Here is a 27,121-nt window from a genome sequence, read left to right on the forward strand (position 1 = left end):
TGGGTGTCTTGCTCCATTTAGAAAAAAAGTGTCCTGATCTTGGCAGTGGCACAGAGAGATCTCAGAACAAGACCTGTTCTGCACCCCTGGCTTTCTTGGTCTGTGACTGAGCCTGTTCTAGAGACTCCAGTTACAGTGCATTTTCTTACAGCATTCGTAGAATTGTCTGTCCCTGAGAACCGAGCATCCATCAACTAGCCGTGTGTTCTGGGAAGGTGATCTAGGTCAGGCTGGACCACCAGGGGCTGCCTTGCTCAAAGGGATGCTCCCAGTTTGATGGCCCGTAAGCTGGCCTTGGGAGGGGAGATATACCCAAGAGCTAAGACCATTTAAAATGTATCTTACCGAAGATAGATATCTTTTGTGGGTCAATTTGGCAATAGCTAACTATAACCATTAAAATGTTCATGTCCTTTGATTACTGGGTTCACTTCTAAGAAATTATTATAAGAGAACAAATTTGTATCATAAGACATCTTCATTTACTGTTACAACTTCAAAAATAGTGAAATTCCTAATTAAGTAACAATTACATTACATGATGGTTACCTGGTGGGAATTTTATCAGATGGGATGAAATGCTTTGCAAAGACCTGAAAACAGGGAAAGTGGAACATGCATACTCGTAAGGAAATGCATGTTCATTTAAAAAGATTAATGGACATATGACTAAATATAAACAGACTTCTGAGTTAGTGGGATTATAGGCAATTGTCAAAGATTTTATTTGAGAGAGAGAGAGAGAGAGAGAGAGAGAGAGAGAGAGAGAGAGAGAGAGAGAGAGAGAGAGAGAGAGAACATGGAGTTTGTGCGTGGGAATGCAGTGCTCATGGAACCAGCAAAGAATTTTGGATACCTTGGAACTGGAAGAGTTGCAGGCAGTTGTAAGCCAAACCTGATCTTCTGCCAGCGCAGTATGCACTCTCCTCCTCTAAGCGATCTCTCTGGCTCCTTTGGGTGATTTTTTAATGCGCTGGCTCAAAGTCAGAAAATAACTAAATCTTTTCTGGGCAACTCTACCATACCTGAACTCAGCTGTCAACTTAACACAACCCAGAATGATTCGGGAAGTACCTAGCTCAGAGTGGCCTATGGCTGTATCTGTGGGACATTTTCCTAGTGGCTGACTGATGTAGGAGAGCCCAGTCTACTGTGGGCAGCACTATCCCCTAAGCAGGTGGACCAGGGTTGCATAGGAAAGGTAGCTGAGCACCCCAGAGGGGGCAAGCCACAAAGCAGCATTCCTCTGCTACCAAGCAACATTCCTCTGCTGCCATCCCTGACCAGAGTACCCTCAGTGATGGAGAGTACTCCCAAGCTGGTTTTGGTTTTGGTCAGTGATGGGGCGGGGGCTGAGTTCTAGTGTTTTCTAGCCTGACAGAAGGGGTGGAAGTGGGAAGAGTGGCTAAAGGAGCTGACTGAGCCAGTGTTCTCTGTGAGTGAGACCACTTCTGTGTTCTACTGTGTGCTGTTCGCCTCTGAGATGGAGCGACAGAGAGCCTTGGGTATGGCGGTGTGAGGTCAACAGGTCCCAGAGAATTGCTGACAGGAGCATATGGTTGCTGTTTAAGTATTTGATGTTTTGCTTCCTAAGATGAGCTGTTTCTAAACCTCACAGGGAACCATAATCATCTCATCACAGGTGTGAATGGATGAGGTAACATTCAGACTTCATAGAGAGGAGGGATTTACCTCACAGTCTGAGGGCATGATGTCTGCATGCAGCTCAGTCTGGTAATGTCAGCGGTAGCCCTCTGTGGTGGGAGGCTATGTCAAGTTGAGCAGGCAGCCACATCTTGAGGCAGGAAGCACAGAAAGGATGGGTGTAGTCCCAGAATGCTTTCTAAGCAATATCTGCCAATGACCTAAGGATCTCTCAACTCCACTTCCTAATACAAGTCCCTGACCCGGAGGACCATACGTCTGCACCTTTGTACTGTACAGTACATTTGTACTGCGCTTGGTTGTTGACAGACAGCTCCCACAATGGCTCCACTGCAGGAGCAGAGACATCCTTCAGAGGAAATATACACCTCTAACCGGAGAACAGCCATGTTGGCATTCCCCTGGATGAATTCACCCGGGCGCTCTGCTGGACATTTATTCAGCAAATGGGATTTATTCAGCAAACTCAGATGGGTGGCGGTTCTCTAGGTTGTTATTACAGAAGGGAGAGAAAAATCACAGTGATTCGTCAGTCAGGAAGTGTCAGGGCTGGAGAGCTGGTTCAGTGATCAAGAACACTTGTTGCTGTTCCAGAAGATGTGGGTTCGATTCCCAGTGCCCACATAGCAGCTCACAGATATCTGTAATGCAACTCCAGTCCAGGAGATCTGACACCCTGTTCTGCCCTCAGCATGCACTATATGCATGTGGTGCACAGACATACATACAGGAAAAATACCAATGTGCATAAAAGTGAAAAAATATTTAAAAAGAAGAAGTAGCTGTCCCACTATGAGTGTGCAGATTGCTTACAAGCATCCAGCACTAATGAGTGCTGGGTAACATCAAGAACTGAGGAGAGAGATCGTGTGTACTGCGAAGACCTGCTGCTGGCGGGCGGCACTGAGGAGCTTCCAGTAGACGACGCCAAGACCACCAATGAGGATTTTTTTTCCATCTGAAAATCAATGTATTCTGAAGCAGCTGACTTACGGCCAGGCAGTTCAGCCCGAGAGCTGGCGCAGCGTCCCTAAAGATTACCTACCACTCTGCTTCCGCTAAGCATCTGCGGTGGTAGGGAATTAGCTGCCTCTCAGGAGAATACTCCGGTGATGTACAGATGGAGTTGGTGGAATATTATACTCTGGGGACTGTGGTGGGAAGAACATGGAAGAACAGGGCTGTGACTCAAATTCAGAAGCAGAGAACACACAGCTATAAGAAGAACATAGGGTTATTATACCCAGTTTTTCTTACTATACCAATTTTTCCTATACCCAATATTTCTATTTTTTGCTATGAAAAAAAGAATAGATTTTTGTTAGTACAAGTAGTGCTGGGTAATTGTGTTGGTCTGTTGTATCATGCATTATGTTATAGATAAAAGTGATTTCTCCTTCTGGCTGGCTCCTGTTGGCTATCCATAATCAAGATGGCCTCCATCATTAAGCTGTCTAGATGGCCTCCATCATCAAGCTGTCTTGGTAGGCAGAATACTCTCTGTACAAGTGTGAAGATCTGAGCCCAGATTCTGCAGCACGTGTCTAAAATTGAGGTACATGTTCGTAACCCCAGTACTGTGGGATAGAGATGGGAGGACCCTGGAAAGACCTGCGAGGCACCAAAGCCCAGTCAAAATGTTGAGCCCTGGGTTCAGTGAAAGACCTTGTCTCAGAATTCAGGTGAAACGTGGTTAAGGGAGACACTGGTGCTGACCTCTGGCCTCCATACGTGTGCACAAAGATACATAAAGCTGTAATTATGAAGTATACATTCATCTTAGCACCTGTACTTAGATGGTTTTGGGTCTCAAAAATTGATAATAATTTAGACTTGGTTTGTAGAAGATTGGGACAGGCAAGGATTGAGGAGCTGGTGAGCCTCATTAATATTAGTGGGTTCAGTATTTCAACTTGTTAGTTCCCGATTTATGAATATTACATGTGTCTCCAATTGAAGTGTATTCCCCTAAGGGCAGGACTTGCTTATTAAACTTCATTGTAGTTCATACACGGAGCATGCAAATAACCTCTCAGCACCTGCTCAATAATTATTTGTAGAAAATCATGTAGCAGATAACACCTTGAGCAAGTGCTGAAGAATTAATATAATTATCAGTGATCATCAGTCCTTGGTTTTCCTTGCTTATAAAACATCATAATTTGAAGAGTGTATTGTATTTATTTAATCCCAATGAATTGTAGCAATTTAACACGTTTTAAGTTTTATATTCATAAAGTGCTCTAAACAAGATGTTCTTTTTAGCAATTGGGGAAAAAAAGTTCTCTAAAAGGCATTTAATTCTTACTGGAAAAAATAATATTAATGAAAGCATTGTGTGAATGTTTGAATAACAATTTGCTCATTTTCTTCATGAAATGGGATTTTGATGTAAAATGCATGTGTGTCACTGAAAGGCAGAGCGATGGGTCAGTGTGGTTGGAACTCAAAATGACAGTGCTCTGTTTTTGTGTGCTATGAGGGCTTGATGGCTTTGAGTGGGGGGTGGGGAAGGGTATACGGGGCTTGTGGTTTCCAAAGGTGACTTCTCTTGCTCGGTAGAGTTAATGGTCAGGGCAGCCGTTCAGGCTGACAGAACCTTGGACTTCTGTGGCTTCTGTGATGGGGACAGGGATGTGATTGACTTGAATATTCTTCAGACAGCCAAAAAATGAGTTCCACACAGGGAGTGTAAGCAATTTCAATTGGTCTGAAAGAGAAAGGAAGAGGCACTGGGTGGAAAGCTCATACCGTGAAATGAATGCACATGGCGGGGTAAGAATACTGGGCATGATACCACCGGAGGACCCCGTTATACCACTCCTGGGCATATACCCAGAGGATTCCCCAGCATGTAATAAGGACACATACTCTACTATGTTCACAGCAGCCTTATTTATAACAGCCAGAAGCTGGAAAGAACCCAGATGTCCCTCCATGGAGGAATGAATACAGGCAATGTAGTATATTTACACTTTGGAATACTACTCAGCTATTAAAAAATGAATTCATGAAGTTCTTAGGCAAATGGATGAAACTGGAAAATATCATCCTAAGTGAGGTAATCCAAATCACAAAAGAACACACATGGTATGTACTCACTGATAAAGTGGATATTAGCCCAGAAGCTCAGAATACCTAAGATACAACTCACATATCAAATGATGTCCAAGAAGAAGGAAGGAGAGGGCCTGGGTCCTGGAAAGGCTCGATACAGCAATGTAGGGGATTACCAGGACAGGGAAGCAGGAGGGGGTTGATTGGGAATGAGGGGGAGGAATGAGGTCTTATGGGACTTTCAGGGAGCGGGGAACCAGGAAAGGGGAAATCATTTGAAATGTAAATAACGAATATCTCTAGTAAAAAACAGAATATTTTTTTTGGCCACCTGGCCATCTCCAGACTGCCTGCCTATGAAGATATATAGGTAGCAAAGCTGTTCCTGGCCTCTAGAGAAGGAACTCCTATAGCTCGAATCAATAGATAATAACTCTCAACTCTGCTACCTTTTATAGGTTATGAAAGAACTATAAAATTAATGAGCAGACTACCTGAAGAACATAAAACAAGAAAGAATAAAAGGGCCTTTCAGGCAACAGTTCAGTCTTCAAAGATGACTGTCTCAGCCTGCCCCATTCTCCCATTTGATCTCAACAGTCATCTCAATGCCTGGGGAAGAGAGACCATTATTTCTCATCAGCTTTCTTGATTATTTGCTGACATAGGCTTCTGACTTAATGAAGCCTCTTAAGGGAGGGTTATAGATGACAGGCTTGGGACCAGGGGAAGTAGAAATCATGTGGCCTGCACTACCCTGACATGTGCCTAGATGCTGAGACAAAGGACCCGCCACCCCCGCTGGGCAGGGATTCTCTCCTCCTTACTCAAATGTTGGGACCCCTTAGCTGTTGGGTTGAGAAGATGTCGATAGCTGCTGGGCTCTAACATGGGTGTAAAGTTGGGACTTAGAGTTATTTACCTGGAACGCCTCCGATGTGTAGTGACCCTCGGGTGCTGTTCTGTGGGAAGGAAAGCTGTCCAGCTGTGTAGCTATTGTCTGTATCCAGTTCCAGATGCAGGATGTGCTGTTTAATGGTGACTAAATGAAAGGAAGCCGGTTAGTTCTGATGTGTGTCCTCCCCTGCACCCCACACCATGTCACCACTGTCTCTGTTTGAACTCATTCCCACTGGACCCTTGGGGGCACTGTCTGAAGGCACTTGCTCAGCCTTGGGTAGAAATTCGACCCACTATTCAACAGCAACCATTACTAAGTCGGATCCCTACAATGACTCCGTGGGGTTGAGGAGACAGCTCAGTTGGTTACATGCCTGCCTCGCAAGTGCGAGGATCTGAGTTCAAGCTCTCAGACCGCCTGAAAACAAACAAATGGTGAGTGTGGTGGTAGACCGCTGCAGTCCTGGTGCCCAGGAGACAGAGACAGGCGGATCCCCACGGCAAGTTCACCAGCCAGCCCAGACTATTAGTGAACCCCGGGCCAAAACGACCCTGTCTCAAAAAAAACGAGGTGGTTAGCACCTGAGGAATGAAAGCCAAGTTTAGCCTCCTGCTTCTACGGGCATGTGCATGCACACCCATACACACCTGCACACTCGCAAACATAAATGCACACACAGGGAATCCACAAAGACCACATTACTATCCCACTCACATAAGAGATGAAACTCAGGCTCTGGTCTCTTGTTTTTGAAGCTATGTGTGTGTGTGTGATCTGACCTCAGCTACTTTCTTAAGAGGCCAGGGTCAGTCCCTACAAACTGGCCCTCACACAAAAGCTCTCCCATCTTGATAAGTGTATATAACTGAAAGACAGCTTTCAAATTAGCCAAGAAGGGACTACTTTCTGCAAAACGGTGTTTTAGTTAATACAGACTCAGGTATTTCCACACTTGATCTTAGCCAAAAGGCCAAGGAACGAAGTTCGTTTGCTTACTGTTTATTTACTTGCAGTCTTGGTCTCATCCTGGCCTCAAACTCACTAAGACGGCCTGGAGCCCCTGATCCCTGACTTCTGCCGTCCTGGTGCTGTGATCTCAGGTGAGCATGGTGCATGGTCATGGTGCATGGTCATGGGGATCACACCCAGGGTTTTATGCGGACTAGGCAAGCATTCTACCAGCTGGGCCACATCCCCCGCTGCAGGCTCGTGCATCTCTAACACCCACAAGTTACGTCTAAAGCAACAGATTCCGAGAGGATACGCTCCCTTTATACCACTGTGCTGTTTGCATAGTTTGAATTAATATTTAACGATTATTGAAAAACTAACAGTGATCCTTAAAAATCCAACAGTAAAACTGGGTGTTTACTGAATGCTCACTGTAGATCAGATACAGACTGTGCACTTCATACATACTTTGTTTAATTTTTACAAACTTGTACTGTTTTTATCTTCATTTTACTGATGAGAATACTGAGGCAATGTAGGTGTTAAAGTAAGTTGTTCACAGTCATGGGAGTAAGAGATAGAACTTAAAGCTGGCTTCTCTTCTAAATTGTGTGTGTGTGTGTGTGTGTGTGTGAACATGTTTGTGAGTACAGTGTCTGAAAAGTCAGAAGATGGCACAGATCTGGATTTAGATGCACAGGTAGTTGTGACCCACTCAGCGTGGGCTTGGAGAATCACACTAGGCCCTCTAGAAGAGCAAGAGATGCTTTTACCCACTGAATCATCTGTCCATCCCTAGAAACTTGGCTTCTTGTTATTGCTGGTGTCCCGAGAAGTTCAGAAGCATATAGTTCAAAATGCAAGCTGCAATGTTATTACTTTCTTAAAGACTAATGCAGCTTATCAGTTTTCTGGGTAGGGCCAGGCTGACGAAAATCCTCCGTACCTCAAATTCAGCACACTCTGAGTTAGAGACAAAAGCTACAAAATAATCTAAGCACAGTCGGGTTGAAAAAGATAAGAAAACTGGGGAGGCGGGGGCTGGTTACAGTACCTGGTCCAGCCCAACCCTCCCAGTGGACAGACTGGAGCTGCCTTTGAGACGTTCAAACACAGGTTAAAGGGTTCCCCTGTGTGTACAAAGGCATCATACCTGCCACTGAGTGCCATTGTCCATCACACAGAGACCGCTTTGGTGTAATTGATGTCATGGTCCCACCTGCCTCACTGTCCACAGAGGTCGTGACCTGAAACACATACACATTTGGCTATCTCCTTCAGAAGGGCACATGGAGCCAGCCTTCCCTACCATCTTCCCTGCACACAGGAAGCCTGGAAGCTCGCTAGACATTGGCCCTCTGACTCCTGTATCAGGTGACCACACAATGCCCAAAGCTTCCAAAGAGTTCTCTTTCACACTTCCTCCAGGCAAACCAACCACATGATAAGCCCAGACGCTGCCTAGGGTTCCTGACAAGAGCAACGGGCTTCCCCTCCTCTCGGCCCTCAGATGTTCCTCACAAACACCCACCACTCTCCTCAGTGATTAGATGCAGCAGTGACTACTGACCAACAGACCCAGAGGGTGGAGGTTTCATACTTGCTGCAAGGGCAACCCAGTGAATATAACCCTCTAGAGTACTGCAGACTAGCAGGCTCTCATCCAGGACATTAAGCTATAAGTTGTATTTGGCAGGGCATGTGTCAGGTGCCTGATTGGTGATACATTGTTGGCAGAATCCCACCTTCCCACTCTCCAGACTGGGGACTCCTTCAGGATCTTCTAAAGGTTGAGTTAAAGTGAATATAACGAGAAGGCTAAAATAAGTGTGTTTATACATTGTTCACATCTGCAGTTAGGAAGGTCACCAAGACTTGATTTTGTTTTCTTGCTATCACATCCTTTCTGGAAGGTGTCATTGAAGAGCCTCCCTAATATCCTTCTCTGAACAGCCAGCCACCCTGTGTCCTCCACCCGCGTGCCCTCATCGCACATGGGCAGCTGCTTCTTCCTTTACACGACTGGAGGCTCGCACTGATTTAACGTCTACAGCTTAGTGTGAGGATCTAGGGGCGTTTGTCAGTTGCTGGGGGAGGACTAGGCACTGGCAAGCTGCCTGTGGTCCTGGAAATGACTCAGCCATGCCTGTCAGCAAAGCTAGATTCACTGAGTCCCCCAAACTGAAAAGACAAGAAAGCAGAAGAGAGGGGCAGGAGGGGCCCAGAGAGACTCACAGGTAAATATGATCTAAGTTACTACCCTCACACACAGAAATGCCAGAGGGAAACACATTATTGTGTATAATTAAATGATGATTAAAAAAACTTCCAAAAAAATGACATAGGGGTTGATGACCAGGGATTTAGCTCTGAAATAGACTCCTTGCATACAGTGTCAGAGGCTCTGGATCTGATCCCTGGAAAGGGGAAAGAAGGTATTGTAGCCATTTGAGCTGTTTTATTGTCATCTGGGACTCGCTCCCCCAGTTTTAATAAGTTATAGAGAACAAAATGAAAGAAAAACAGTTCAACATTCATCTTTGACTCCGGCCTCAGCTGCAGAGAAGATTCCTAGAAGAGTTTCATTTTAAAGAAATATTATGTGATTGTTGAAAATAGGTTATTGACTCAGGCCTGTGAGTGATGGAGACAGAAGGCACAAGAGCATTAGTGGAGGAAAAAGTCCACGCAAAGACATGGTGCGGTGCCAGCAAGCAGCTTAGCCGAAGGCCAGAGCTCAAGGCCTGCAGAGAGGACCCCAGGGCTCAGGGCCCAGGTAATATCTATATTCTGTAGACACTGAAACTGGGCTCAAAGGAGTTTGAGCGGCAACCCTTTAACTAAGTGGTGTCACCAGAATTCAGAATTTTGTTTGAGGTTTCCTAGTTTTAAAGATGAAGCAGAGAGTACGATGATAATGACTTGCTAATACAAACAATGGAAAGTTAATCTCCAAACCAGGTCTCACAGGGGTAGCATTGGACTCTGCCTCTACCTATCTTCTGACTGACTGGATCTCTGTTAGTGGACTCTGGCTCCCTCTCCCCTCCCATGTAAGCATCCGGATGCATACCTTTCCTGACTCCATGTAAACACTTAAGTGCTGTCCGGACTGACTTCCAATGTGTATTAAGATGCCGGTGAGACTTCGTGGGCGAATGCTGAAAGTGAGTTTAAGTGCTGGCCCCAAGGACACAGAATTGGCTTCCAAAAGAAAGGAAGAGAAATAGTTAAAACACCATAATTAAGCAAAGAGGACAGAGTTCTTCCTACTCACAGACATGAACTCTACCAACTTCTTCTTACCTAGGACCACATGGCCTCCTCCTTGGGAGAAATAAATGCCTTTCTCCAAAGAGCCACCCAAGCAGGGAGAAACCCCAGATCTCACAGAGGGAGAATCCAGGGGTTTTGAGTCCAACTGGAAGTTTCTCAGACAACCCACAAAACTGTGCTGGGGGAGGCTCTGTAATGAAGCAGAGGAAGAAAAGTTCATGGTATGTAATTCCCAGAGAAGCTGAGGTGAAGAGCATATAGCTTGGCAATGGAAAGAGATTCTAGAAGATTCCTTCTTCCTGCTTCAGAGAGTCATGTCATCTTGACTGTTCCCTTTGGCTTCTTGTCAAGTATCCAGGGAAACCTGTAAACCAGAGGCTTGGTGGGAAGTTAAAGTTTAAAGGTGTCACTTATTCAAACGCTAGGCGTGGGGCTGGTTGAAAATTGCTAGTCTGTGCTCAAATAAGAACCAGTAGGGTCAAGCTGACTCTGCTTCATGGAGACTGAGCTGCAGGGGGGGGGGGGAATTCCACCTCACTGTTTACATGCCTCACCATTCTTTGTAGGTGCAAACCTTTTCTTAGGGTCGGTGAGCTAGTGTGATAACTTCTTGCCAGGCAGCGGACTATAAAAACAGGGACAAAATGTACCCCAAACAATAAAGTTCAAGATCCTTTCCTACACAGCTAGGCTCAGCATACTGCCAACAAACCATGAGTGCTATGACGTCCAAAGAAGATTCTGTGCACCCTATCAGTACCTTGTGGGACATCCCCCGTGTGCCTGAAGTGAGCTTTGAATAAGAGTTCCAAATCTGGACCCAGGTTTCTGAGGGTTCACCATACCTTGTGGTATATAGCACATTCCATCCCCCACCTCAGGGGAAAGGACTGTAGTACATTTGTCAGATTCTCAAAACACTCCTAAAATTCCTAACTTTAAGGGATCATTGTGACCTTAGAGATGCTCATGGTGCCAGTGGCAGTGTTAAGTGGTAGCAATGGAAAACGGGCCTCTTCAGAAGATAGGTTAACATTGTCACCATGACAGGATCTGGAATGATCTAATAGGTAAGCCACTGGGCATGTCTGTGAGGGGGTTTCTAGATGGAGTTAATTGAGATGGGAAATCCCAAGGGCTGAGGTGTTCAGCTGTACTTTGATGGATTGTGTCTCAGAAATGGGAGCCAAAGCAAACCCTCCTTCCCCTAAGTTACAATTGTCAGACATTTTGCCATACTAATGAGACAGTACTTAATGCAGTTTCCTGTATATTTTTCCATGATAAATACATTTGTCACATTAGACGACAGAGTTCTGTATTGAAACCAAGTGCAGACACAACAGGACAGGCTGTGACCCAACAGCGAATCTGCACTTCTGCTGTTTGGAAGTGCTATTGGATTTTATATTCCTACAGTTGGAATCTCATCTGTCCCCAAGGCCATACTTGCCTGTCTATTGGTGGCAATTCCTCATGGTTATGCTTCCTAGCCACCTGAAGGTGTATAGCTTTGCCCCATTAGACATTCCCTGCTGTGATGTCCTGTCTTGTCACAGGCCCAAAGCAACTGGGCCAAGAGACCATGTCATAAAATCCATTACTTTGTATGTGGACTAAAAGTTCTTTAGATACAACATTGTAAATAGGTGCTACTAGCTATACCTTGTGATCAACAAGGTTTTGTGTTTTTGTGTTTGTTTGTTTTTGTATATTAAAAAGATTTATTTATTTATTTTGTTATGGGTGCTCTGTCTGCATGCACATCTGCATGCCGAAAGAGGGCATCAGATCCCATTACAGATGGCTGTGAGCCACCATCTGGTTGCTGGGAATTGAACTCAGGATGTCTGGAAGTACAGCCAGTGTTCTGAACTACTAAGCCAGGTAAAAAACCTAATCATATCCTTGAGTAGTCTCTCTTCTCTGTGATTTTTCTCTGAGAGGAAAACAGGTTTCGAGGCTGAAGAAGAGTCAGTGTTAACAGTAAGGATCCCCCTTAGCATATGCCACACTACCATATAGCATATCATACATATATGGTAGGAATCACTCATGAGAGACATAGCAAAGTTACTACATATAAATGCAGTAGAAAACAAGGTTACTACAAATAAATGCAGTAGAAAACAAGGTTACTACATATAAATGCAGTAGAAAGCAAGGTTACTTTATTCCTTGTTGTGGCTTTGGTACTCACACTGTACCCCATGGGGCTCTCCCGGCTTTGATTGGCTTACCCTGAAACACTAAAATCTAAGTTGGCACAAGGCCTGCTTTAATTACATCTTTTTTCAGGCCTGGAGTTTAGTTTGAGCCCTCCCTAACTCAATGCAAGCAAACATCACACCAGGTCCCAAGGAAGGGGCAGAAACTAACTACACTGGGTGAAAGATGTAGACCTGAGCTGCTCACAGGATCACTGACCTTCAACGAACTGGGAAAGGTCACATGTGTAGGCATACCAGATGAGGTCAGCACCTCGGAAGAGTGGGAGGAGAGACAGAGGGAGAGAGCCAGCACAGATGACTTTTGAACTTGACAAGGACAGTAAATTGTAACTCATCTTTGTGTCGGCGGACTCTCAACTGTCCCATAGCCATATACCAAGTTTGGATCTTAAGCTTAAACTATCATTTCAGACCCAGAAGAACAGTAAGATGCATTTGTAGGCATAAAGATCTGCCTTTGTGTTTCCCATGTGGCTAAGGAAGCAGCCTAGGCCCTCGCCCACCAAGCATCCTCTCTCCTACACGCATACCTTCTGCTTCTTCAGGACTCTTTGGAGCCTGATTAGAAAAGGGAACACACTGGTTTTGTGCCAATGCGAATATGCCTTACACTCTCTTGATTTCTTCAAAAACACAGGTAAAGCTCTCTGGCTAGACTTTGAGGATGCTGCTTCATTTCCACGTACTGACTTTTATGGTTACTATTTATAATAAAGGACATTGGGTTTCCATTTATAAAAGAAAAATGACAGTTTAAGTTCACTTCGATTCAACAGCAAGCTGATAGGCAGAAAAGTAGGAAGTACATGCTTTTGGTCCCATTTTGCAAATGTGGCAGAGACTGCCAAAGCCTGGGACATATTACCTTAACCCAAAACCTCTGCCACAGCTGGAGACATGACTCAGTGGTTAAGAGCACCGGCTGTTCTTCCAGAGGACTAGATTAACCCCTGGCGCCCTCATGGCAGCTCATAGCCATCTATAAGTCTAGTCCCTGGGGAATCTGATGCTCTCTTCTGGCCTCCACAGGGACCAGGCATGCATGTGATGCATAGACATCCATGGGTACAAAATACTCATGCACATAAAATAATGCAACAACCAACACACTTCTCTGTCCTCTTCCCTGGAAGAGAGGCTAAGAGAGAAGCCCACAGTCACTTCTTCAACACTTGTCTCAGCCTGGACCTTATACATAGGCTTGGGAATGCAGGGGGCACTTTCTCTGTGGGCTTGTGAATATTAGATATATCAATCATTTAAAGGATTTAGAAGTCTTAAATGGCTCATGCAATGATAACAGTTATAGTTCTGCTGAGAATAACTGGTTTTCTAGCTTTACCTTTGACTTTCTTGATGGTGACAACCCCAGGTAAACCTGTTCTCTGGGGATGATGGTAGAATTTCCAGGCAAACTGCCTTCCTGGGCCCTCAGCCCATCCACAACCAGGTGTGCCTTTCTTCCACTCAGTCCAAACACCACCTTTAGAACAAAGAGAAGAATCAATGGTACACCTCTGTCAACCTGGGCCAGGTTTTGCTAGTAGTCATAGGAAACTTAAAAAGGGAGGGAGTTTCCACCCTTTGGTAGCTTTACAAGAAAAGTCTTTTGTTTATTAGCATGAGCATTTTTTGGAGGATGAGATTATGTCAGATATTAAAACAGCTGAGATAAAAGCAGAGTTATGTAACCAGCTTGAAAATAGAACTCTCGACAGATACGATGGATCTAGAAATTTAAACAAAGGTTGAACAGCCAAGGGCACAGATTGTGACTAAAGGTGAACAGCTTGAGCAGACCTGAGGGGAGGGTAAGTCCGGGTGGGCATGACTGCTGGAGCAGACAGGAACTGACATGTCTCCTGCAACATGAGCAATCAGCGCCCTCTGCCTCAAGTTTGAATCTGTGTCTGCTCTCATAGTGGAGGCTTTAGCTAAAGACTCCCAACTCCAGTGATATCACAGAGGTCTAAATTGTCCCAAGACAGCTCATTCCTTCACTCAGTCATCACACCCTCTTCCCCTCCCTCTTTCTGTGGGCCCTGCACTAGCCCAACTAATGGGCCAGATCAAAGGAGGCAGCCCTGGCTCCCTCCTCCAGTCTTACTTCTGTAACCCAACAGCTGTCTCTAGCTTGCTCTTCCTTCAGGATGCGCCCCAACCCCATTGCTCCCCACTCCCGCCACAGCCTTTCTAGGTAAGGGCAACAGTGTCTGTCTGGGCCGCAGTCAAAGAGATGTTGTAAAAGTTGTTACTCTGTTTCTGTGTCTGTGCTTTACCAGTGTAAGACACTTGAAAAGCTTCACAGGCGCTTGTAATAGAATTCAAAGTCCCAGCTGCCTGTTAATCCAAGCTACTAGAGCGGATACAGGAAAGTCAAAAGTTCTAGGTTTGTTTGGGCTAAGTGAGTTCAAGGACAGCCTGGGCTCTACAGTGAGATCCTATCTCACAAATTAAAAAGAAAGAAAAGAAAAAAAAGTCAGGCCTGAAGCCACAGCCTGGTTATCTTTTACAGCTTGTCTGGAAGCTGGGATAGGATCGCTACAGAGTCAAGGTCAACATAAGCAACTGAGACCATGTACTTCAACAGTAGAGTGCCTGCCCACTATCTACAAGGCTCTAGATTCAATGTTTAGCCATGTTAATACATACATACATACATACATACATACATACATACATACATACATACATACATACAGCTAGCAATATCCCAAATCCTTAGTTTGTCCTGTGAGGCTTAAGTTAAAAGATCCTGGCCCACCCTTGCCCCAATCTTGTTTCTTCTAACTTGCGATCTGCTCACTGAGCGAACTCCAGGTCCAGTCCCATGGCTTCATATGGTGATGGTTGCCCCACCCCCAGGAGCCTTGTCATAACCACTGTCTCTCCAGTGGTGCCCTACTCTGACTTCCCTGTGGCCTAACTTCAATCTAACACTTTCCCAGAAGACTAGTATCTGGCATTAGACTCAGGATGGTTGTGTGCTTATGTGCTCTAAGAGAGCAGCCTATGCAATATTCATTGAATATTAATGAATGGAACTTCTCAGGTCACCTAGGCTTTCTAATTACCGGTTCCACCATTAGAAAACAAGGCTTCTCTTTAACTTTATGGTGTAACTGAGGTGGCTTCAGGCAAGAGCTGGGATGCTAGGACTCAGGGAGAGAAGGCTTTCTGCTTGTGCTATGAGAGGATGAGGAAAAGGAAGAAAAGGAGGGGGAGGGGGAGGAGGAAGAGGAGGACCTTGGAGGTCCAGAAATTGGTCCTGCAGAGAGTTGTCTAGTGTGCAGGGATGAGAAATGGGCAGGGGAGCCATGCAGCCTAGGGTGCTGGGGAGTGAATCACAGAAGCAACGGCTTAAATCTTTCTTGACATTCAGACTGCCATCTATACATGGTGTGTGTGTGTGTGTGTGTGTGTTTGTGTGTGTGTGTGTGTGTGTGTCTTTGTCCCAAGATTCTGGGCATTCAACACCTCTAACCCTGTGCATATGGTTGAGCTCCTGATAATATTCTGGACTCTTAATTTTGGCCACTGAAACAGTAGGATTCTGTGCCAGCTGGAAGTACAGACTGTGGATTTCTTCGCTGAAATGCTTGGGACCATAAGTATTATAGTTTGTCTTCTGACTTTGGAATGTGTATATATATACACACACACACACACACACATATATACATATATACATGCATATATACACATACACATATATATACACATATACACATATACATACATATACACACACACACACACACACACACACACACACATATATATATATATATATATATATATATATATATACATATATAATGAGATATCTCTGGATAGGACTCAAGTCTAAACACAAAATTCATTCATGTTTAATATACATATAGATAGAAATTCTACATCATATGCTCAGTATTTTGACTGTAACCTGTTCCAAGAGGATGGGCATGAGAGTTTCTATTTGGGGTCCTATGTCTTGGCTCAGAATGCCTGGATCATTTTGTATTTTGTATCATTTCAACATGCTCACACTGTTGTTACACAGACCAGCTCTCACCGTGTGCCACTTCCCGTCATGGTATCTCTCCTTGCTCCTGAGTCTCAGTTTCTTCCCTCCTGCCCCCAAAGCAAAGATGACACAGCCTTCTGAGATATAGAGAGCCTCGAAGGAGTCCCTGGTGCCTGTGTAAAACACCAGCCCTTTGGAGGAAGTTGTCTGTATGTCCAAAGAAAACTGTGACCTGTGGATAAAGAGGTGGGAAACAAGACCTGGGTATGCTGGCCTATGAACCCAGTTCTTAGGAACCCAGGGGCAGGGGGATTACAAGTCTGACACCAACCAGGGATGCCTAGAGGTTGTTAGGTATACAGCAGTTATATCTTTTCTAAAAAAAAAGACCCGACCCAACCAAACCAAAAAAAAAATAAATAAATAAAAAGGAAAGAAATGGCCAATGAAGGGAAACATATACTTTCAGTTAGTTCCCTGCACTTCAGAAGAGTGGGGGTGAGCCCACTTCCAGAGACATGGGACTTCCAGAAGCCAGAGCACACAAGATGTTAACAGTGTTATTGTAGTTTCTTTACTATGTTAGGGAATCACACAGATTCCTATGGCGAGTTTAGCTAGTGGTATAAGTCCTAGCATGTGGCAAGAAGAAACATGCTTGGGCTTTAAAATCAGCATTAAAATTGCAGTAAAATTCATCTGAATTTACCATGTCCACCACTTCTGAGGGTCCAGATCATTAGGGTCGAGTTAATGCACCATGCTGCACAAACCATCTGTGAGCTCCTCCGCGGGTGGCACAGACTCCGCCCTCTCCCGGCAGCTCTCTAGCCTGCCTTTGCTTGGTACCTAGACCACCCTTCTACTTCTGTCTCAGCAGACTTGACTGCTCTTGGTACCTCATGCAAATGGAACCACACAGCGTTTCTTTTCGTGACCGGTTTGCCTCTTCCACTAATACAAACTGTTTAAACCCAACAAACATGGTTTCTATTTTGTACAGCTTCTCCTCAAGTTGGAGGAGGACCAGGGGGCAGCTTGACTAGTGAGAACGTGACTTGGACGTCAGATGAGCATTTCCTCTCTATGGGACATATTTAACACAAAGGCACCGCAGTACAGATTCGCCTTCTCCTGCTCTCCCCATTGCTCTGACTCCTGGACCTCGACTATCCTGGCAGAGGAATTACAAAATAATATATAGCCAAAAACTGAGAGCTAGCGTTGACTTATGTGATGGTTTCATATCATTTCCAAATTGAGCTAAGCAAGCTTTACTGTCTATGAAGATTCCTATGCACCCATCCATCAAACCATCTATCAAAACTGTATAATCATCCAACAAATGAACTGAGTCTTCAGTGTGCAGAAAGCACTGTGCTGGGCACTGGGGATACAGGCAGGGTTGTTTCTTGAATAGTCTATGGTGTAAGGGGCCACCAACAAGTTCACTAAGGTACAACTTGAAAAGGCAGTAGAGATATTTATACCCATTCCCCGGGGTTCATGTCTAAGTACCCACCAGAGGATAGAGACCAGGCTTATCTTGTTAGTGACTATGTGAGTAGGTCCTCCGCACAGTACACATCCAACAAATAGCGACTACATTGAGTTAAGGAGGAAATGAATAATTCAGAGGTAGAATCTGGATGTGGATAGCAACATTATACTGTTAATTCTTTGCTTTCCAACATGGTGAGACTGAGATGCATATATTTGTTCATCAGAGGAACAGGTTTCCTGGAGGGCAACATTCTTCAAGATGAAAAAGAAACCATGTTTGTTCAATGAAATCGCCCAGATGGCCTACGGCTCCATGTTTCTCCTGACGTGCCTGTCGCCTGTGTCAACTTAAAGGAGTACTGGGACTCGCTCCAGAGCACACAGCACTTTGCATACGTGGGCTCAGTGATCGGACTTGACATTCAGTTTCACAACTGTTGACTGTTTCTTAAGGCGATCTTTTTTTTTTTTTCATAAAAGACTAACATTTCAAAGAGGAAGCGGGAGATTCACATCCAAGAACTCGGCAGCAGAGCTCTGCCTCCTCACACTGGATGGAAGCGGAGAGGCTCAAGAGTACATTCATATCTGTGGGCAGATGCAGTGGCTCCGCTCAGGGGTCTGTGCAAAAATGGCTAGAGCACAGGTCAGGGTGAATCGGAGTGCAGGTAACAGCACACACCAGAGCTGGCAACTTCCCAAAGGCTTCCCAAAGACAGGACAGCTTACAATCAATCACATACACTAACATTACTATACAGTTAATATACAGTTAATTTTGGCTGAAAACTTGAAAAGCTTTAGAATCACACACAAAGCTAGGGTGGCACAACAGCTAGAGCATTTTCTAGAGAGGTTTAGTTGAGGAGGGAAAATCTATCCCTAATGTAGGAAGCATTGCCCACGGGCTAGGACCCCTGACTAAATGAAAAGAAGAAGGCAGGCTGCACCCCGGCCCTGATCTCTCTGCTTCCTGACTATGGGTGCGATGCGACCTCATGTTCCTGATGCTTTCCCTGCCACAGTGGGCTGTCCCCTCAAACTGGGACTCAGATGAACTCCTTTCTTAAGTTGTTTTTGTCACAGAGATGAGAAAAGTAATTGGTGCTGTAGTGACTGCCTTTCTGCCCCCCACCCCACCCCACCCACCCAACCCCACCCCACCCTTTACCTATGAAATGTTACCTGGATGAGAAAGTATCAAGGTTAACTCACACGAGCAGGCAGATAAGTCGTCATGCTGAATGTGGGAAGGAAGAACATGGTGGGGTGGGGGAGCTGGGAGAGAAAGAGCTGAGGGAGGCTGGGACAGGGCAGTCAGGGCAGCATCTACAGATGTCATTTCTTTAAGATGAACAGTTGTTGTCATTAAGGTCAGCATGACCAAGGAAGCAAGGCTAGACAATGGGCCTCCCTTCCCAGGAGTGATGATGTCATCAGAAGAACTGAGGGAAGGCCATCCCTCCTCCTGCTCTGGTCTTCCCCAAGCCCCATTTCAGCAATTTCTTAGGCTTTCCATGGGGCGTGGCCGGGGTCACTGCAGACATCACCCCCCTCCCCCCCCCCCCCCCCCCCCCGCCTCTGCCCAGGCTTTTTCTCAGGTCTTTCTGACGGCCAAACCTGAGTCATCCTGTGTTTCATTGAGTGGACTTCCGAGGGCCAAACTCATTTAAACAATTAACCTTTCTTCACCGTCAGGAAATCATGATTACCCTCTTTTAACCAATGAGAAAGTGGAGGGTAGAGAGATGTAACCATTCTCTAAAATGCCAGGCAGACCCAGAAATAAACTGTGCACTTAGAAAAGACACACTGTGTACAAAGGTTGTCAAGCTGTGCTCATTTCCAGAAGGTTTGCTACAGGAACATAGAGAAGTTCGCCAGGTGTCACATCCCTGGGTCTGTTGAGTGGCAGACACACTAGAACACAGACTCTTATGCCCAAACCTGACTCTTCTAAGGTGGTCTCTCCTTCAGGGCCCTGCAGGACAAGATGGCTTCCTCAGGGCTGCATTGCAGTCTGAGACCTGCTCCACTCCATACAAGTGGCCCAGCCCAACCCAGGCTCAGCTCCCCCAGCCTATGCCTGCTCCCCTCCCCCACATTTAGCAAGCCTTCCCATACTAAACTTCTAGCCTATCCCAGACCCATCCTGACACCCACATCACAGAGGAGCTGAACTGGCATATGACAGCCATTGTGTAGCTAGGCAAGGCTAAGAGCCAGAGTTCAAGCCAGCCTTTCTGACCCCTGGGCCCTCTGCCTCTGTTTAAAATAAGTCTGAAGGAATGGTTGGCACCCTTTTCTACATGTCTCCTTCAAGACACCTGAAAAGGACAAACCTTGCTTTCCTTCTTTCTTCTGACATCATTAGCATTTCTGCTCTGCCCCTCCCTGCTGACAGGGATGCAACTTGTTAGCATTAAAAAAAAATCTAACAGCATTCTCTAGGAATCTGGCACCAGGGCTACCTAAGAGAATGAGTTCCTATTCAGAACAGAACTAAAGAGAAGAAAGGTGATGTATCACATAAATAATGAATAGCTTTGGGGGTGGGATAACAGCCTTATTTTTAGAACACCTTCAGTTCTCAGTGGAGCTGAGCTAATTGTTTAGGTCCTGAGCACCACCAGCGGCAGCCACATGTCTATTCCATCTGTAGAGGGAGGGAAGGCACGTGACAGCCCCCAAACCACAGTCTTATGCAGACGACTGTCTCCAAAAACCTGACAGCACCTCCTTCATGAGCATGATGTCATGGGATTAGACATCCTTGGAGAGACTGGAAAGCTGGTTCTCAGTTGGTGTTAGACGGAACAAGAAGATATTTTTTAAAAGGAAAAAGAAAAGGAGAAATACCTAGGTTTCAGCAGCTCCTGGGGAAGCTTGAACAGCAAGTGGCTGGTAGGACTGTCCCCAAACTGCAGGGATCTCTGAGTGGCCTTGGTGTTCAGAGGTGGCAGGCAGGACTTCCCATCTTGCCAAGCCTCTATGCTCCTTGCAGCCTGAGGTGCATCTTGCAACAGCTGTGAGACAGAGGAGAGGAAATGAGGAAGCAGTGGGGGCAGGGGGCCAGGATGCCTGCCTGGCCCAGTGCTGCTATCCCTCCAGTGTCTAAGATATAAAATCAGCAGAGAAACCGGAGACTTAGCAAATAGCCCCAACAGGAAGAGACAGTCCCTCCACCCTCAGGAGTCCTTCCAGCGTGCCACTTACTGTATGGAGACACAAGAGAAGGTGAGACTTATTCTCAGCATCTTTACTCTCCTGCAGACCCACCCAACCCCATTCAGTGTCCATGTGGCTGTGATTTGGGGGCCTTTTCCTTCAGGAAGTTATGAATGAGGTTGGAAGATATGGTTTTGGAGAGTCTAAATATCCCCTTTCTCTTACTTTATTTATTGGGGGAATAAATGTAACTCAAGCCTTATACAGATCCAGCGTCTTTAGGCAAACAGCTGCATCCGAACCTGCAGGGACCCAGGACTCCATCCATCACCGACCATCAGAAGAACCACAGTGTTCTCAGCAGACAGCCAGTGTAGGACACGGAGCCCAAAATCTGCCGCCTCCCCCTTGCAGGGCAGGTGAAAAACTTAAGCAAAGGGATGGGTCATGAGACCTGCCCTCACTGCTATCAGCATCGATGACATCATAAACATTTGTCCTGTGTTGGACAACGCTTTCAACTTTCGAGCACTAGATGAGCCCAGAGGAGTTGGAGGAAGAAGCTGAGAGTCTCCAGATCGCCCCTTTGTCCTGCAGCAGAGTCCAGGGCTGGGCCACGGGGCTCAGAGCTCAATGGCGATTGATCGATCGGCTTAGCCAAGTAAAGGCTGAGGATTGGCCCCGGCAATGACTCTTGAGGGGGTGCTGTTTGGGAAGAGCCCCTGATAAAGATGCTGGTCTAGCAGAGAGAAACCCAGGCAGAAACCGTCCTTTCCCTGCTGGACACTGTTCATCAAGCAAGTGTTTCCGAGAACCAAGCAAGCTAGACAGAGCAGAAAGACCTGGGGGTGGGCCCGGGGATGGGGGTGGGTGCAACCATGAAAGGCAGTCTGTGGCCTGGTTGAGTAAGGCTTACTCTGGAGACCCAGTAGAATATTCTACAAGGGACGGAACCAGTGAGCCGTGCTCCCAGATACTCAGGCTCCTGACACCAACTCCATACTCCTGACTCTTGACTCCTCAACTCCATAATCCTGTGGCCATCAGTCACACATAGGGCCAGGATCCTAGTGTTCTGGCTGGACTCCACCCCCACAGTCACCTGGCGACAGCCAGGTTTTCCCTGTCCACAGTTACCTGGCAACAGCCAGAAACCCAGCCCAGTATAAAAGGAGGCTTTTTGGCCCCTCCTAGCTCTCTTGCTTTTCTCTCTGGCCCTTACAATCTTATCCCTCTGTTCCCCTCTCCATTCTTCTCCCCTCTTTCCACGTGGTCATGGCCAGCTCTCACCCCTCTATCTTTTCTTTCTCTCTTTACTTCTCTATCTCTTTTTCTCTTCATGCTTTTCTATAATAAAGCTTTGAAACTATGGACTGTCTCTTCTTATCAAAACCTGACATGTAGGGGCATGGGACAGTCCTCAGCATCTCCAGCCACTGGAAGGGACCAAAACTCTTCCCAGCCAGGCTTCATCTACAGGTACACAGGACTGGGCCAGAAAGGCTCCGCCTTCTGAGCAAGGACCCCCCTCCCTGCTAACCAGGCAGCCCTCCCTCCACAGGTACACAGTGCCTGCCATCCCTACAAGGTACTCAGAGGGCTGCCGGTTTCCCTGTAGGGGATGTCAAGCTCCATGTCCTGCCTGCTGCTGGACTGTTCTCTGGGTAGAATCCAAGCTTTGTTTCATTCGCTGTGATAAAAATACCCCAACAAAAGCAACTCAGAAGAGAAAGGGCCATGTAGGCAGGCACTTGAAGCAGTCAATCATGTCATGCCCACAGTCAAGAACAGAGAGAGAGGCCTGTGAGACGCGTACTGCCCACCCAGCTTTCCCCACTCTAACACGGGCCAGGATTCCAGACCAGGGGACAATGGCGCCTCTCACTTTTAGGCTGGTTCTTCCCTTACCAGTTAAGGTGTTCAAGACAATCAACACAGGTACACACACAAGTGAACCTGACAGCTATCCTTCATCGAGGCTTTCTTCTAAGTAATTCTAGGTTGTCAAGTCAACAAATGAACTATCGCAGGAAGAATCACTGTCCTGCTTTAAGCCATTTTGCAAGGGATTTTCTAGAACCAATCATAATGAGCTTCCCCAAAACTTCCTTCATTATCAGAAGTTCTACCCCAGCCCAATCCCAGACAGAATGGTCCCCAGAATGTACCCTTGCTGTACCAATGCCAGGCCTGTTGGCATAGGCCTTAAAGTCCTGTTTCTCAAGAGGACAGCAAGTTCAGAGCCAGTCTAAGCAATATAGTAAGACATAGTCTCTAAAGGAAAGTAAAGAGATTAGGGAAGCAGTCTAGGAGTAGGATGCTTGCCTGGCAGTGCAAACATGTGCGCGCGCGCTCGCGCACATACACACACACACACACACACACACACACACACACACAACCAGATTCAGGGGGAAAAAGGCATGGACTACTAAAAATCAACCCAAGCTTGCACATTGTCGACTGGAGACGTTCTATCATGCCCGTCAGAAAGTGTGACTCCGTGCCTATACTTCCCCTGTGACATGCCATCGCGAGCTTGCTGCCGGCTTCATAAGCTTTCGTCTCCTGAGCAGCTTAAAGTGCTCTTTCAGCAGCTTGATACTGACTATTGAAAACGTTCAAGTCGCATTATGTCACAGCCTGACCTGGCCTCAGAGTAAGATCCACACTCCCCCCTTTGCCTCCTTTCTCTACCGAAGTTCCCAGTGTTTATCAGGTTTCCGAGACATTGGAGACTAGAAGAGCACATTTATTGGGGTGATACTATGCATGATGTGAATTCTGGGCTTATAATTTACTGACCAGGTATTCTTAGAAAAGCTTCTTGTAAAGAAACAACGCCGCCCTCCGACTGCCCACTAATCTGAAACGTAACATCTGGACCCGCCCAGTTTTCACTTTCCTCTGCTGGCAGAGTCCTGCTAAAATGGCAGAAGCCACGGAAAGATTAGAGAACGCTCATCAGAGCACACTGTGCCTCCAGGAAACATCCTGTGTCCCTGCTTGAGGCTTCTGCAGAACCAGCAACTCACCTAAACACAGCCCGTGCTCCACACAGCACAGCTCCGGGCAGCCTCCTCCTGGAGGGACTCCCTGATTCCCCTGGTAAGAAACTTCTGCTATACTTGCCCTGTAGCACAACATGCCCTGGCATTTGGGTTCTTTATACCGTGTAACACAGTAAGAAGGAACACGTATGAACGAGCTTGCTTTGTGTCTGCGCCCTTCCTACGTGTGTTGTTTGTTACCTCACCTAACCTCACAATGGCATCGCAAGAGTTTACTAGTACTTGTTCTCATTTACATGGAGTAAAGAGATGCATACATGGGGACAATGTTCATGCCTCGGTGGTGCACAGAGCCCGACCCAAACCCAGACAGTCCGACCCAGGGATCCAGTAGGTCACGTACGCTTTGTCATATTCTCTCCACTGACAAACTATTCAAGAAAGAATAATATAGTCTATTTCATTTGGAGCATGCTTGCACAGAAGATGGGAAAGGGACCCAGTCTCCGGTGGTTGGTGCCTCCGTGAAGGGGTACCTGGGGTCATCACTGGGGTCAATTCACTGGCCAGCCCATCTAGCTGAATGGGTGAGCTCTGGGTTCAGTGAGAACACTATCTAAACACCATGGTGGAGAGCAACAGAGGAAGATGCTGACTGGGTGATGGCCTGCTTCCCTTCCCTGTCACTCCCTCTAGGTGGGGTCAGGAGAAGTAAAACCCAAGGTAAGGCTCTGACACTTACCTGATTGACATTGAAACTCCGGGCCTTGCTAAGTCCCTTGGGACTTTTAAACAACATAAGGAAAGGCGGCTTGTTTAGACTGCAGCCTCCTAGGGATGCATCCTTCTTGGTAGATTTACTAGCCAAGTCCAGGACTTCTGGACTCTGTGACAACCTGGAATGAAGGCAAAATGAAAGCTATGACTAAACTCTTGCCTGGTGAGAGACCCCCTGAGTAGGCAGAGAGCATGTGGCAAGGAACATTCCCACTGTCATTCCTACAGGGACACTCTCACTGTCACAGTTCCTACAGGGACACTCTCAGTGTCATTCCTACAGGGACACTCTCACTGTCATTCCTACAGGGACACTCTCACTGTCATTCCTACAGGGACACTCTCACTGTCATTCCTACAGAGACACTCTCACTGTCATTCCTACAGGGACACTCTCACTGTCATTCCTACAGGGACACTCACTGTCATTCCTACAGGGACACTCTCACTGTCATTCCTACAGGGACACTCTCACTGTCATTCCTACAGGGACACTCTCACTGTCATTCCTACAGGGACACTCTCACTGTCATTCCTACAGGGACACTCTCAGTGTCATTCCTACAGGGACACTCTCACTGTCATTCCTACAGGGACACTCTCAGTGTCATTCCTACAGGGACACTCTCACTGTCATTCCTACAGGGACACTCTCACTGTCATTCCTACAGGGACACTCACTGTCATTCCTACAGGGACACTCTCACTGTCATTCCTACAGGGACACTCACTGTCATTCCTACAGGGACACTCTCACTGTCATTCCTACAGGGACACTCTCAGTGTCATTCCTACAGGGACACTCTCACTGTCATTCCTACAGGGACACTCTCAGTGTCATTCCTACAGGGACACTCTCACTGTCATTCCTACAGGGACACTCTCACTGTCATTCCTACAGGGACACTCTCACTGTCATTCCTACAGGGACACTCTCACTGTCATTTCTATAGGGACACTCTGTCATTCCTACAGGAATACTGTCATTGTCATGGTTCCTACAGGAATACTGTCACTGTCAGGATTCCAATACAAACTTTCACCTCTTCAAGTCTCATCTGCATGCTAGAAGAGTTCAGGAAACTTCTAAGAGCTTCAGGGGTAACAGGGCTGAAATACTTGTTTTGGGTTTGTCTTTTCCTTGAAATGGGCATCATTCATGAACATGGATAATAAATTGTAGAAAGGGGAGGGGAGTGGCAGCTGTGGCCCGCACAGGGAGGAGGGGGCATTAGGGGCCATCATGGTGGGTTTGTGGAAAGATTTGTGTGAGTGCGACTGCCCCTCAGCAGAGGCTGCAGTTAAGCTCCTCCCTGTCTTCAGTTCCCCACCATGCCCTGCTCCACCCACAGGGCTACTTGTTTAAGAGAGCTGCTTCATTGACTGTGGCCAGGACTGAAAGTGTGGGTCTCATTTTGGCCCAAGATATTTGTGCCAGATTGGGGGCAGGGGTAATAGTGGCATTTGGGGAGGCTGCCAGTTTCAGCCTGAGGTTCCCAGGCAGAGCCAGGACCTCCCAGGGCTACAGGGAAGGACTGAGGCCCTTATCTACTGTGTTCTGAATTAGAGATAACATTTAAAGCTTATATGAGTGGAATTCTGAACACCACTCTACTGAAAGTCTGTCCAGGACTGCACAGACCCTTGAAATCCTTTCACCTTAAAAGCCATGGGGAACAGACCCAATCAAATGGTATGAATTAAAGTGAAACCAAACAGTGTGAATATTTTTTCAAGGGCCATGATCAGAAAGTTAATTTTCATTAGATCTTTTCCAAGCTCTAAGTGGCTAGGAGCTTTGGCTTGTTGGTTTTAATGCATTTTAAAAATACTTGGAATAGAAGCTGTTCATAACACTAACAAATAATCTAATAATTGGATAGGTGTGGTACTCTGCTGGTGGGCTGGCTCTTATCAATAACCACAGACAAAAAGATCCCCCACCTTTGGACGAAAACGTTGCTGATACAACCCTCGAAATAACCGCCTCCCATGCGGAGCGACTGCTGGGCATTAGAGAAACTAGGGAGCCTTTGGTTCCTTCTCAGAACCTGGTCGTCAATGAGAAGGCGCAGGCTGGAAAGGAAGAGAAGCAAGACAAGGGTGAGGCCTCTAACAAACAACAGCAACAGCAACAGCAACAGCAACAGCAACAGCAACAGCAACAGTCAGACACTCTCTGAGAAAGCAATCTACTGTCTTTGACCCAACTATGTTGCCTAACAGGACTAGGCAAATCAGATGTATTTTTTAGAGTACAAAATATTATTTATATATTTTTACACACAATACTTTAGTTAATATAAATATCTGCTCAAGCAATTTTTTAAAAGGCTTGTTTCTTTTTATTTTACATAAATGTGTGCCTTGACCGACAGCGCACACATGAGGTGCCATGCCTGAGGAGATCCCCTGGAACTGAAGTGACGAAAGCTTGCAAGCCATCATGTGGGCTCTAGGAAAGGGACCCAGGTGCTCTTACAACCCCTGAACCTTCTCTGTAGCCCCTCATAGAAGATACCAAACAGCCTGGTACCCCAACCCCTCTTTGTGCACCTCCTAGCTCTCTTCCATC

General features: G+C 46.3%; 1 protein-coding gene across 4 annotated transcripts in view; it reads right to left on the minus strand.

Moving 5' to 3' along the window:
- Positions 1-3,826: 3,826 nt before the first annotated feature.
- Positions 3,827-27,121, minus strand: part of Lama3 (laminin subunit alpha 3) — a 233,592-nt gene continuing 210,297 nt past the window's right edge. For all 4 annotated transcript variants that reach the window (XM_052155507.1, XM_052155506.1, XM_052155509.1 and 1 more), the window contains 10 exons: positions 26,491-26,622; positions 24,512-24,665; positions 20,450-20,616; positions 16,136-16,319; positions 13,424-13,564; positions 9,881-10,040; positions 9,648-9,778; positions 7,728-7,821; positions 5,645-5,764; positions 3,827-4,375 (listed from right to left, as the gene is read on the minus strand). In XM_052155507.1, the coding sequence (XP_052011467.1) occupies positions 4,230-4,375; positions 5,645-5,764; positions 7,728-7,821; positions 9,648-9,778; positions 9,881-10,040; positions 13,424-13,564; positions 16,136-16,319; positions 20,450-20,616; positions 24,512-24,665; positions 26,491-26,622 (1,429 nt within the window). In that variant the 3' untranslated portion in view covers positions 3,827-4,229. The remainder of the gene's footprint in view (positions 4,376-5,644; positions 5,765-7,727; positions 7,822-9,647; positions 9,779-9,880; positions 10,041-13,423; positions 13,565-16,135; positions 16,320-20,449; positions 20,617-24,511; positions 24,666-26,490; positions 26,623-27,121) is intronic.

Source organism: Apodemus sylvaticus, chromosome 13, assembly GCF_947179515.1.
Source record: "Apodemus sylvaticus chromosome 13, mApoSyl1.1, whole genome shotgun sequence".
Taxonomy (NCBI): Eukaryota; Metazoa; Chordata; class Mammalia; order Rodentia; family Muridae; genus Apodemus; species Apodemus sylvaticus.